This window comes from Eleutherodactylus coqui, chromosome 3 (assembly GCF_035609145.1).
Source record: "Eleutherodactylus coqui strain aEleCoq1 chromosome 3, aEleCoq1.hap1, whole genome shotgun sequence".
In the NCBI taxonomy this organism is placed as follows: Eukaryota; Metazoa; Chordata; class Amphibia; order Anura; family Eleutherodactylidae; genus Eleutherodactylus; species Eleutherodactylus coqui.
Genome location: NC_089839.1, coordinates 90,688,355 through 90,701,946, shown reverse-complemented (window position 1 = coordinate 90,701,946; position 13,592 = coordinate 90,688,355). Strand labels below are relative to the sequence as shown.

The following is a 13,592-nucleotide window of genomic DNA, read 5'->3' as shown; positions in this document are numbered from 1 at the left end:
CCTAAGCTGAGTAGTTTCAGCACGGCCTGCTGGCGCTTGCCCACCGCTGTGCTGCCACCCCGCGCGACACCGACTGGTGGCTACGTGCTGCTGCTGACACATCTTGATTGCAAGACAGAGGTTGCGTAGGAGGAGGAGGGTGGTTGAGTGGAGGAAGCATACACCGCCGCAATTCTGGGGGTGGGTAGGATGTGAGCGGTCCCAGGCTCTGACTCGGTCCCAGCCTCCACTAAATTCACCCAATGTGCCATCAGGGAGATATAGTGGCCCTGCCCGCCTGTGCTTGTCCACGTGTCCATTGTTAAGTGGACCTTGGCAGTAACCGCGTTGGTGAGGGCGCGTACAATGTTGCGGGAGACGTGGTCGTGCAGGGCTGGGACGGCACATCGGGAAAAGTAGTGGCTACTGGGAACCGAGTAGCGAGGGGCCGCCGCCATCATGTTTTTGAAAGCCTCCGTTTCCACAAGCCTATACGGCAGCATCTCAAGGCTGATCAATTTGGCTATGTGTACGTTTAACGCTTGAGCGTGCGGGTGCGTGGCGGCGTACTTGCGCTTGCGCTCAAACAGTTGCGCTAGCGACGGCTGTGGGCGCTGCGCTGAGAGACATTGCTGGATGGGGCCGAGGACAGCGGAGGTGAGCGTGTGGGTGCAGGCCGGGAGACGGTCGTGCCTGTGTCCTGAGAGGGGGGTTGGATCTCAGTGGCAGGTTGGGGCACAGGGGGAGAGGCAGTGGTGCAAACCGGAGGCAATGAACGGCCTTCGTCCCACCTTGTGGGGTGCTTGGCCATCATATGCCTGCGCATGCTGGTGGTGGTGAGGCTGGTGGTGGTGGCTTCCCGGCTGATCTTGGCGTGACAAACCTTGCACACCACAGTTCGTCGGTCGTCTGCACTCTCAGTGAAAAACTGCCACACCTTTGAGCACCTCGGCCTCTGCAGGGTGGCATGGCACGAGGGGGCGCTTTGGGAAACAGTTGGTGGATTATTTGGTCTGGCCCTGCCTCTACCCCTGGCTACTGCACTGCCTCTTCCAACCTGCCCTGCTGCTGCACTTGCCTCCCCCTCTGAAGACCTGTCCTCAGTAGGCTTAGCAAACCAGGTGGGGTCAGTCACCTCATCGTCCAGCTACTCTTCCTCCGAATCTTCTGTGCGCTCCTCCCTCGGACTTACTGCCCTTACTACTACCTCACTGATAGACAACTGTGTCTCATCGTCATCGTCCTCCTCACCCACTGAAAGCTCTTGAGACAGTTGCCGGTAGTCCCCAGCCTCATCCCCCGGACCCCGGGAACTTTCCAAAGGTTGGGCATCGGTCACAATAAACTCCTCTGGTGGGAGAGGAACCATTGCTGCCCAATCTCGGCAGGGGCCCGAGAACAGTTCCTGGGAGTCTGCCTGCTACTCAGAATGTGTCATTTTCATGGAGTGAGGAGGCTGGGAGGAAGGAGGAGCAGCAGCCAGAGGATTCAGAGTTGCAGCTGTGGACAGCCTAGAAGACTGTGTGGTCGATAGATTGCTGGATGCACTTTCTGCCGTCCACGACAGGACCTGCTCACACTGCTCATTTTCTAATAAAGGTCTACCGCGTGGACCCATTAATTGTGAGATGAATCTGGGGACCCCAGAAACTTGCCTCTCTCCTAATCCGGCAACAGTCGGCTGCGATACACCTGGACCAGGAGCTCGTCCTGTGCCCACACCCTGACTTGGGCCTCCGCGTCCTCGCCCCCGTCCATGTCCTCTAGGCCTACCCCTACCCCTCAGCATGGTGCATTACGAGATTAGCAGAAACAGAACGCTGTAATTAAATGTGCCGCTTATTGGCCTGTGGTTGGAGGCTGACTTCGCGTACGTAACGCACCGCAGAGCAGGAAACAATTATGCGCAAGGCTGGGTATTAATTCACCAACTACTACCGCCAGCAGAGACGCAGTAAACTGAAGGCAGTGACAGGCAGGCCAAATATAGTATTTTTTTGAAGTTTTTGGGAACAACCACACTGCCTGTGATATACACAGTATTTCGATTTCCCTGTTGGAGGCTGACTTCGCGTACGTAACGCACTGCAGAGGCAGGCAACAATTATGCGCAAGGCTGGGTATTAATTCAACAACTACTACCCCCAGCAGAGACGCAGTAAACTGAAGGCAGTGACAGGCAGGCCAAATACAGTATTTTTTTGAACTTTTTGGGAACAACCACACTGCCTGTGATATACACTGTATTTCGATTTCCCTGTGGGAGGCTGACTTTGCGTACGTAAAGCACTGCAGAGGGAGGCAACAATTATGCGCAAGGCTGGGTATTAATTCAACAACTACTACCCCCAGCAGAGACGCAGTAAACTGAATGCAGTGACAGGCAGGCCAAATACAGTATTTTATTGAACTTTTTGGGAAAAAGCCCACTGCCTATATAGCCAGTATATCTCTTTCACCTTTCCCACTGTCCCTGCCTCACCAGTACTGCCCCTATACTCTGTAAAATGACTGCAGACTGAGGACGCTATGGTCTGCACGCCCGATATACAAAAAAATAAATAAATTGTGCAACACTGCTAAAAGCAGCCTCAACAGTACTGCACACGGTCAGATGTGGCCCTAAGAAGGACCGTTTGGGTTCTTGAAGACTAAAACAACACCTAACACTCTCCCTATAGCAGCAGCAGCAGCATCAGAAGCACTTTCCCTGATCTATGTCAGCATGCATCTGTGGCGAGCCGCGGGCGGGGCAGATTTAAATACTCGGGTGTCATCTGATCTCCCCAGCCACTCACTGCAGGGCTGGAATGTCACAGGAGGAAATTGTAATGCCTTCCCTGTCTTTCTATTGGCCAGAAAAGCGTGCAAATTTCTCAGAGATGAAAGTGAAAGTAACTCGAACATCGCGTGGTGCTCGTCTCGAGTAACGAGCATCTCGAACACCCTAATGCTCGAACGAGCATCAAGCTCGGACGAGTATGCTCGCTCATCCCTAATCTTTATTGAGCCACATTGGTTTATTCCTATTCCTGTAAGGTATGAACCGCTCACAGTGAGTATTCAAGTGTTTTTTAAACATTTCCCATTGTTCATACTCTTATTTTTGAGAACATTGTCCCAGTAAATAAGGTTAAGGGCATCTCTGAGCTGAGCAAACTTTGCCTTCCTACAATTTAGTATTTACTAAGCTACCCGATAAAACTCCCTTTTGAAAGACAAGTGGAAATGTATTATATTATGGTCACTATTTTCTTGGTGCCACCCACCCACCCACCCAAACCTTGCACCTGTTATTCGGTCAGGTCTAATGGCTAAAAAATCCAAAATGGTCGTCCCTCTAGTTGGGCCCTGTACAAGTTGGGTAAGGAAATTATCTTTAGTTATTGACAAACTTATTGCCATTTATGAGATCCAAAAGGTTTCAGTTTCCCAGTTTATATCCAGATAGTTAAAATCTCCCATAATAATTGCCTCATACTCAGACCTTTTCAGCGAGACGGAATTATACCGTGGGACACAGCCAAATCCACATATGCGGAATTCCACACCAAATCAGATGCAAATATTTGGGCAGGTTTTAAGCCATTTTCAATTCCGCATCAAAATCTGCAGGAAGCCTGTGGATTTTGTTGCAAAATTTACAGCAGCGTGGAGTGAGTTGTGTGGCCTAATCCGTCGCATGTGAAAGGTCCCTAAGGATGTACCGCTAATTGCCGGGCTGCACCTGAGCTTGCAAGTTCAGCCCACCAATTATTGCTACAGTGTGAGAGCTAGCACTTGAGTAATAGCACCCTTATACTACTGAGGGTTTATATATTGAAGTGTTTATTTTTATAACACCATTTCCTGTTAGTTTATGTAGAACGATTGTGTGATGAAAGCTAAATTTATAGTCCTTGCATCCTATGGGAGGTAAAAAACAGAGTGCATCATGTACAAAAAAATCATTGCTGTGGTTGGGGGACATTAATAGACTAGCCCTGTGGTTAATGTGTTTAAAGTCTTAGGCTGCTTGGGCCATATAAAAGGACTTCAGCTGTGTGAAGTAAAGCAAATGCATTTACTAAATATACTAAAGCTTTCGTGTAAGTAGAAATGTCGACCTCCAAGTTTCATAACTTATTAACCAAAAGGTTTCTAAATGGTGTTATGCAAATACTTACACATTATATAATGGAAAGTCTAGCAACTTCCTAACATGCTTTGTTTCAATCTTCCTTTATTAAGATCTTTGCCTGCCATCAGTAAATGAAAACATTTTTTGCTTACACAGTAGCTAAAAGCCTATGCTGATCATGCCAAGTTGTGGCGCAGAGTCACAGCTTGTTACAAGAAAACGCTGATACACTTAAGAAGCTGTGCACGTATCTTAGTTTACCAGGATCAAGAAAGCTTTTTAGGCTGTTGAGGGAAAGAATAATGGGCCTCTTATCAAAACGGTCTAAGGCTCCATTCATTTTTGCATCTTTTTGACATGTTCGGTTTTGGTTTTTTTTCAAGATTAGATACAAAGTCCCTTTATAGAAAACAGGATCTTGTTTTTTAAAAACAGGACAGAAAAAAGAAATCTGCATCATTTTTGTGTTCTGTCGCATTCAGTTTTATAAAATGATATAAAAATGATACAAAAATGATACATTGTGCAAATATTTTACACTGCACTCAACACTCTTCATAAAGTAGGTGGGGTTTATCGAGGGGGTGGGGCTACTACTGCGTGACATCTACTGTAAAATCTCCACCACAAACTGGTGTAAAACTATAGCACAAATGCCACCAGCTCGTACTTGGTGTAGATTTCACATTCACCTAACTCCATTATACGGACTTTTGTACAAAGCCCCTCCTTGTGTTTTGATTTCTTTGCCCTTTTGGTTTTTACTGCAATTTGTGGTACCGTTCCCACTATTTCAACTTTTCATCATTTTCGGTAATGTAAATGTGGCAAATGACAACATATTTCAGTAAATGTCACAAATCTGGACACCCTCTATATCCTATTTTTGGCTCCTCGCATCTTTCCTTAAGAGATTTACAGTATAAGACATTTTAAAAAATATAATACAATGGAACTCCCCAAAAAGCTATTTTGGTAAAGTTTTGCCCTCTGCTTACAATACCTCTTTGAGAACCCCATATACAGTGTCATGGGGTGTTACAATAGTGCCTCGAAGTAACTGCTCTTACAGCTCCCTGCTCCCCATGTACTAAAGCAGGCCAGCAAACTAATTGTATGATTGGAAAGGAATGAAAAAAGTCCAACTGTCTTTCAAACACGGCCACTTGTTTTTCTCAACATTAGTGCTGCAGAAATGTCTCAATTGCTCTTTGGCAACAGACTGTAGTTTGCTGCTTTACAAGTACGCACTGTACTAACAAACTGGCAATTAGCAGTCTTTTGCAAGTAATGGAAGCCTTCATAAATTTGTCTCTGGTAAACGTCATCCCACTAAAAGGTAGAGACACACGGAGCGTACACCGGGCGTCAGACCGCTCTCAAACTGACTGCTAAACATCTATTTTACTCTCTAGACAGTGTAGCTATTATCTGCAAACAGCGGTGTCATTAATTAATAGATCCTTACTGGACACACAATTCTGCAGGTAAACGGCAGGTCAACAATTGATTTGAAAACCTCGTCAAACTGAACATCAGTGCAGTTTAACTGCATCTCAGCAGCTCAGCACATCCTATGTGTGTCTGTTTAAATTAAAGTTCCAATCATTTTAGCTGTATTATCAGGACATTGATTAGCAGTCTGGTAGGAATTTTAGACCGAGTCCAAGGAATTTTCATGTATCGAAGATGGAATTGTAAACGTACAGACAAAAAAAAGTGGTTAGTTTTCACTGACAAAGTTTGTTAGAGCGCCACGTTAATGTGTTCATTACACAAACTGCAGTTGGGATACACTAGAAATTGTATAGCAGTATTTTAATGCATGCCTAGCAAAATGATGTGTGCTAGACAGAAAAAAGCAGCCCTATGTATAATTTACAAATTCTTATTGCAAGGTTGTGTTCACACGTGGCTAATCTGCAGAATATTTCAACCTTTCAACTAAATTCAAAATGAAAAGGACTGCAATCTGCATCAAAATCCATAGCACATCAGCTAGGTGTGAATAGACCCTAAAGGCCCATTTACACACACAGATATCTTTCAAAAGATTGAAAGATCAGCAATCGTTTTGCATAAAAGTACTAATAGGCACTAATTGTTATTAGTACTTACCAGCTTCATTTGCATGCAAATAAGCTTCTGGGAGCTGTTACAGAGCTTAGCAGAAGGTCTGAGCTCTGTAATTAGCTGTATTGTTCAGCCACAGGCACCCTATGGAGAATTCAGCACCATGGACAGCAGTCACAGCTGCAGTACTGCTTATCAATTGTTCTGCTGAAGGATGGTTTTCAAGCAGAACTGAAAACCATACTTTGGCAGAAAACTGAAAGATGGGCACATTTAGACACAAAGATTACTACTCAAAAGAGGTCTTTTGAGCAAATTTTGAGCAATAATCTGTGTGTCTAAATGGGGCGTAAGAAAGGAACATTGTGTACATCTCCACAGCTCAACCTTACCTTTTCAATGTTTCCATACAAGCAGAACAAGTTGAAGACCCGAGAACAGTTCATCTTTTCTTGGTGAAGGCCACTAACCATAGCTACTGAACCAACAGGAGGTCCACCATGGATGTATGAAGAAGAGGTCTGAGGCAGAGGATAAGAAACCAGCTCTGGAGTGTCTCTAGATCCCATTCTGTAGCGGTTTGGCAATGGTAACAATGGCCCATGGTTTCCTGTAGATAAAGATGTAGAGATGTTGGTTACTGAAAAATATTTAGTGTGTCACAAACAATTTTGGAGAAATTCTACTTTCATAAAAGAGGTTAAGAGGTTACAGTTAATGTACATAAAATGTTGCAAATACAGATTTTTTCGGGCATCTTGTTTTAGGCTGCCATAAACATATAATTGTTACTGTCCAAATGCTCATTTATTCAACACCTATTTCAACCAACTCCATTATAAATATGTGCGCCCAGCCAGATATGCATGAACAGGGGAATAAGCTTTTTCTAGACAGCTCTGGCCGCAGCTTAACTCCTACAGAAACAAAGGATGGAGCATATTGAAATCTAAAGTGGCCCATCCTTTTCCATGGCACGTGTCACTGGGGGAAGGTCAGATGGCCTCCATACTCATCAGTGGGGTGAGAAGTGGGAAGCAAGCAGAGCAAACTTGAGGTAGAAATAGACTAGAAGTGTTGTGTCCCAAGATGATCAACAGGAAAAGGTGCTGCCAGACTAACGCACCGTCGACCAGAGTTCACAAGCTAGAGCTCTGCCTGGTGGTAGGCGGTGGCTTCCATGAGAGAGAATTCCAAGATTTGGGTATTCTTAAATAAAAATGCTTTATTTAGCACCAGAAGGTGTCAAGCTGCGCAGACCTCATCAGACAGCTAGACTACACACTAACTGTTACAACAGGGGAGGGAAAAAGCACGCAAATAAAAAATAAAGTCGAGGCAAGGAAAAGGGCAGAGGAAAAAAAAATGGATGAAAAAAACAACTTATGTGCTACAGGACAGTAATGTAAGTAAAAACTAATAGAAAAGAATAGAATATATAAATGTATAAATATACATACATATATGCAAACGCACAAGAGCATGATGGGCGTAGAAGCATACATGATTAAATACAATATATACATTTATATACACCCTGAATGTGTTTTTACGTATACAGATATTTTTTGTATATTTTATTTAATTGTATGTGCTTTTATGCTGGTCATGCTCTCATGCATGTTTGTGTATATGTATATTTATACATACATATTCTATTACTTTTATTTTAATAAAAGATTTACTTCACTCATGCACTACGGGACAAAATGTGAGGGATATTGTCACTTCCAGTCACTTTGCTCATCCTGCTGTGGGCTTTGGTAGGGGTATTTGTTTGAGGGGTTCCTATGCTTGTGGTAACTGCTCTTTATGCCAATATAGACTTTCAACAATTGTTTTTGTTAACTCTGCTGATAGGAAACAATATACCATTCAACATTATATTGCGGTCTCCTTACCGACTTTGTAAGCATCCGTGCATGGCTGTGAGTGCACTGCGCATGAACGCGTATCACACGGGCACGGAGGTGCAGTGTGACTTTTTTTCTTCTTTGTAATTTCAGAGCGAGGATGCATATGAACACACGGCTCATACACAATGTATGGCAAATGGACAGCGTTTCATACGTTGCCTATACAAACATAGGGCTCATGCTGCGTGGCACGCAGAGAAATAGGGCATGCTGTGATTTATTCCTCTTGCAGGTGTGCATGGATCACTAAATGCCCATTGACTCCATCTACCATCTATGTACCCAAAATGATTGCATTAAAAAGAAATAAGAAAAAAAAGAGAAGTACAACTTAACCAGCAAAAAAAAGAGACCTCATATAAGCCAAAGGAAAAATAAAACAAGGTATGGCTCTAGGAATGTGTATGACAAAATTAACTATAATATATATTTTTTAAAAATTGGTAGGTCATTAGTGCCTAATATGGAGGTCATTAAGGAGGTCAACCCCATACCAATTAAAAGAAAAGTGATCCTAGTAGTAGGTCCCATCACAGCGCTAACTTCAATGATTAGAGATGTAAAAGTAACATACCATAACCATCATATCTATAAGATGATGGATGATCCCCCAGGATGGCTTGTCTCTGACGTCCCTTGCCCCGGTCTGAAAGAGCAAAATGTTACGTTACATACATAATTTATTTATTTTTAATGATACTTTGAAACACTATATCTAAAAAATAAATAGAAAATAGGCTAGCCTATCAACACTAGCCATATGAATTATTATTATGGATGTATGCCATGTCTATAGATGACTATATGAAAAAAAAAACAACTCTGTCCCTGCAGGGATGGGTCACAAGATTAGAGGACTGTATTCCAGCTATTCCAGCACAGTAATTATAGAGTCACTGCATTTTGTCTAATTCAAAGGGATAGTCTGGGAAACCACATTTTCCATCCATGCCCCCCCTCTCAACTGATTGCCTGTCACACTGTGGAGGTCTCTGTGTATTCTAGCCAATTCCCTGCAGTGCAGACTCCTGTGTGATACTTTCTGGACACCATCTTGAGGCTGACATTTTTTTAACTTATTTTCATATCAGCACAGCATTATCTGAGGTTATACCATTTTTTGCTTGCTGTGTATGTGTGTGTGTGTGTGTGTGGGGGGGGGTTAATGATCATTCCCTTCTATATTCTTCTAAATAAGCTATAGACCATAAGTATACAGTCAGGAGGATAAGCTGTGATCTCCTCTATTGTAACTGTGTGACAGTAGCTATGTGATCATCATCAGTAATTATGACCGGAGTGTCTGTGTCCCCCTCTTGGCAGTTTCTGTGGTAGCTTCATCTAAACACATCACACAGATTAAAAATAATGACTAGAAAATGAATCCATAACCCCAAGCAGATCTGAGCTGCTCAGAATTGAGATCACATGACCATCTGAGGGAAAAAAGAAGGTAGGAGTTTCAGACAGAAAGGAATAACTAAGCAAGTTAACATTAGCCCACTTACATACACTGAGAGGATAGCTACATAATGAATTTTTTTTTTTAAATCACCGGAGCGGCCCTTTAACTGCATAGAACTTCTTAAGTGTATGTTCCCATGTGGCAGATTTGTTGTGGGTTTTCCACAGCAAAGCTCCACAGTTTGGTGTGATTCTGCATCAGATTGGTATCAAAATCTGCACCAAATGATATACATTAGGCTAATTTCACACGGGCGAGTGTGATGTCGGTCCGTGAAACATGGCCCAATATTGTGCTCACCACACGCAGACAAAAGTAGCGTTTGGCCGCTGTGGCTTGCTGAGAGTTTCCCCATAGTTTTCAACTCGCGTGTATCTCACGCTCTGTGTGATGCTCTGCTGGCCCCACTGAAAACAATGGGCGATGCGAGGGAACGCCCAAAGATAGGACATACAACAATCAACTCCAGTGCGATTTTCTCAGCCATCTGAAAGCAGCCTTAGGCCGGTTTCACACGTGCAAGATTCGTGCGTTGCGAGACACACAAATCTCACACGAATATGAACTGCAATCTTTTGAATGGAGTCATACACATGAGCGATGTTTTCATTCAACACATCGTGATGGAGAACAAATCGCGGCACGGCCTATCTTTGGGTGTGCCCTCGCAACGCATCACACATTGCTTTCAATGGGACCGGCAACAGCATTGCACCATGCACTAGGTGCACGCGGTGCCATGCGAGGTTTCCCCCTTGAAAACAATGGGAGCATTTGATTCCCTGAAGTCATGCAAGGCGGTTTTGACATAGACACCTCACATTCATGGAGGAAAATCACATGTTGGCAAGTGCAATATCGGGCCATGATTCGCGGCCCGATATCGCATTCACCTGTGTGAAGTTAGCCTTATGGTACATGTTTGCTGCGGATTTTTCCGCTGTGGGAACATACCCTGAATGCATAGAGGAGTCATTCATTTTGGACAACCACTCTCCCCAAAAATAACCCGACAGCTGGCGGCCCAGCATTTGGCAAGAGAGGTACACAAACTATTCAACCCCTTTAATATAGTCTTAGAACATTCTTCAGGATCATAATTCACACACATATGCAAAATAAAAGCAAATAGAACCAAATTAACATCCAATGGAAACCAGTCAGATACAGGTGCTGCTGAAGAGATTTTGGATCTAACAATGTCACTACATACGGAATAGTTAGGGAACAATTAATTTGGGCTTCAGAGAAATACAACATTTTCAAGGTGCAGGATACATAAGAATACATGAAGAATTCCATATCTCCTATAGTCAACAAGTATAAGAACATGTTGTTTCCTTCATGGTCGACATAACAGAGTGGTGATCAAGAATCAAATACATTTGGGAGAATAAAATACAGCTGGTGGAGAAGATGCACCACAAGTACCAGACACATCCTAGAGAGTAGCTGTCTGTGCTCCTGACAGGTCTGTCCTAGTAAACATTCGCCTGTTCATAAGACCTCGCTGTTGGACCATCTCTCCTTAGGACTGTAGTGCCACTGCTCTTATTGCTCTTGGAAATGAATGAATAAAGGGCCAACAAGGTGTTAGCAGACACTCCGACATTGGCCATTGGTGCTGACCGTGTCAAAGCCTGTAGCAACACTGCCAACTGGCAGGAGTAATGCTGGCTCTCACACGACACACGTTGTCTTTTTTTTTTGTCAAAAACACTGCAGCCACATTTTCTTTTAACCCATTAGTGACCATTTGTGTTATTACAAAAGTTATTAGGGTTTATTACTAAAGTAAAAACACAGGATTGTATTGTAAGAACACTACACAAGCACTGGGACTAGGCTGTCTGACAGCTGGGCTTCTGTTGTAACAGCAGAGAATGGACAAATCTCTAATCCTGGCTGTTTAACCCCTCCCAGGGTTTGGTCACAACTGCCATAAGGCATTACATAAGTAGTGCAGTATAGTATACCAGTGAGTGAACAATCAGATCTTCAAGCTCTATCAAGGGCCAAAAAAGCAACAAGTAGAGGTGCATTTATACCCACAGATGATCATCAGAAACTGACAGTTTTGAGTGATCATTTTGCATAGGTACTATTGGGCTAAAATCATCCCTTTAGTACTTCATTGCATATATTTAGAGAACAGAGGGTCATCTGTTCTCCAAATACACAACTATTGTTCTTCAGTGGGACAGCAGCTGTTAACAGATGTTAAAGAACGTTATCAGCTGTTATCAGTGCTGCCCACGGAGAACAAAGCATGCTTATCTTATCTTCCTGTGGGACGAGGCTATCAAGCTTTCCTGAAGTCAGTGATGGACGAAAAGTACACAGTAAGTGCACAATGGGCACACATTTACACACAATGATTATCGCTCAAAAGATGGCTTTTGAGCAAATTTTGAGTGATAATCGTTGTGTGTAAAAGGGCCTTAACAAGTAAGTGTACACTACAAAAATTCCGGACTGTGGAAAAAAGAAAAAAAAAACAAAAACAAACAAAAAAAACAAAACACTTGTCTCACAAAAAGGAAGATCTCACACAGAGCTTTGGTGGTGTAAAAATATAAAATGTTATGGGTCATGAAATGAGGCAATGTAAAGAAGTTTTTTAAAAGGGTTTTATTATGCAAAAGTAGTATAAAAATAAAAATAAAACATGAAACATTAGTATTGCTGTTATTTTTTTTTAATTGCAGTTTTTTGTTCATCTGTTTCCCCAAATTTGGAGAAACAACAACAACAACAACAAAAAAAACCCAATAAAAAGGTGTATGTAACCAAAAAAATTGTACCAATGGAAACTGCAACTCGTCTGGTAAAAGCAAAACCTCACAAACCTCCGTTGGCTGAAAGATGAAAAATTTTATGGGTCATTGAATGTGGAGATAAAAATACATATAAAAAAAATAAAAGTTTTATTGTGCAGAATCAGTAGCAAGAAAAAAAAAATTCAAATAAAATATATATAGCTAGCTATATTTCGTATCGCCACAATCATAGTAACACAATAAAAAAAGTTGAAATTTCATTGATACCGTATGGTGAGGGAAAAAATATATATTTGAATAAAACAATAGTGATTTTTTTTTTTATATACACACAAAACAATATTTGCACCCCACAGAGGTGCCATTCCAAAAGACAACTTATCGGATCCAAAATACGACATTTCTTCCTAGTATTTTTAGATGTAGGGGGAAAAAAATTATAAAACTCCACCAAAACACTTGAATGCACGGTGCTTTTATTTGTCTTTTGAAAAGCAGAAAAAGTGAGGTGAATTGGAGCTGCCTTGATACAGCCTCTGGCGCAGATATGAGGCTTCATCAGAAATTAGGTTTTAGACAGAATAGGGCTGCATGTATCAATTTCCCTCTAGTCAAAACCATGAACACCGCAGTTGTACTCATTATATATTTAATGGGATCCTACAGTTGCACCAGTGTCCATAAGGTCACAGATCCAGCACTGCATTCTGGTGTCCATTTATAGAGCAAACCATGACTCAGATGTGAACAGAGCCAAAAGGTTGTGTTCATGCGATGGCATTCACTATGGACAAGATTCCACATGAATTCAGTCCCTAAAATCCCCTAAAATCTGGATCTTTTAAAGCGGAACTGTATGCAGAATTTCAACACGGAAAACCTTGTTTCTGCATCAAGCAGCAGGTCACTTTAGTGTTAACTTCGAAATTCCGCATGCGGATTCTGACAGCTATATGGGCACCTTACAGTCATGTCAGGAGAACAGACAGCTCCTCTTCCAGATACAATATTACAGTATTTTATCATTTTTAGCAACATAAATTTCAGAAATAGTAATAAAACAAGTCACATGCTTAAACAGTACCTTATTTCTACTACAAGCGTCACCATTTTCAAAGAGGACTCCATTCAAGAGGTTTCAGCACATTCCAAAAATAACCTGTATTACACGGTTTCACAATTAACACAATGAGAAAACATCAATGTTGAACAGAATTTATGGGAAAATACATTTTTTTCTATAAATATTCCAATAGACA

The 13,592-nt window shown here is 42.3% G+C and overlaps 2 protein-coding genes across 3 annotated transcripts in view; one reads left to right on the top strand and one right to left on the bottom strand.

Moving 5' to 3' along the window:
• Positions 1–13,592, top strand: part of LOC136620153 (regulator of microtubule dynamics protein 2-like) — a gene marked incomplete at its 5' end in the record, with an annotated part of 371,477 nt that overhangs the window by 51,937 nt on the left and 305,948 nt on the right. The gene's annotated exons all lie outside the window — the stretch shown is intronic.
• Positions 1–13,592, bottom strand: part of LOC136620846 (heterogeneous nuclear ribonucleoprotein L-like) — a 78,352-nt gene that overhangs the window by 31,496 nt on the left and 33,264 nt on the right. For both annotated transcript variants that reach the window (XM_066595868.1, XM_066595869.1), the window contains exons 7-8: positions 8,663–8,734; positions 6,565–6,782 (exon numbers count right to left, since the gene is read on the bottom strand). In XM_066595868.1, the coding sequence (XP_066451965.1) occupies positions 6,565–6,782; positions 8,663–8,734 (290 nt within the window). The remainder of the gene's footprint in view (positions 1–6,564; positions 6,783–8,662; positions 8,735–13,592) is intronic.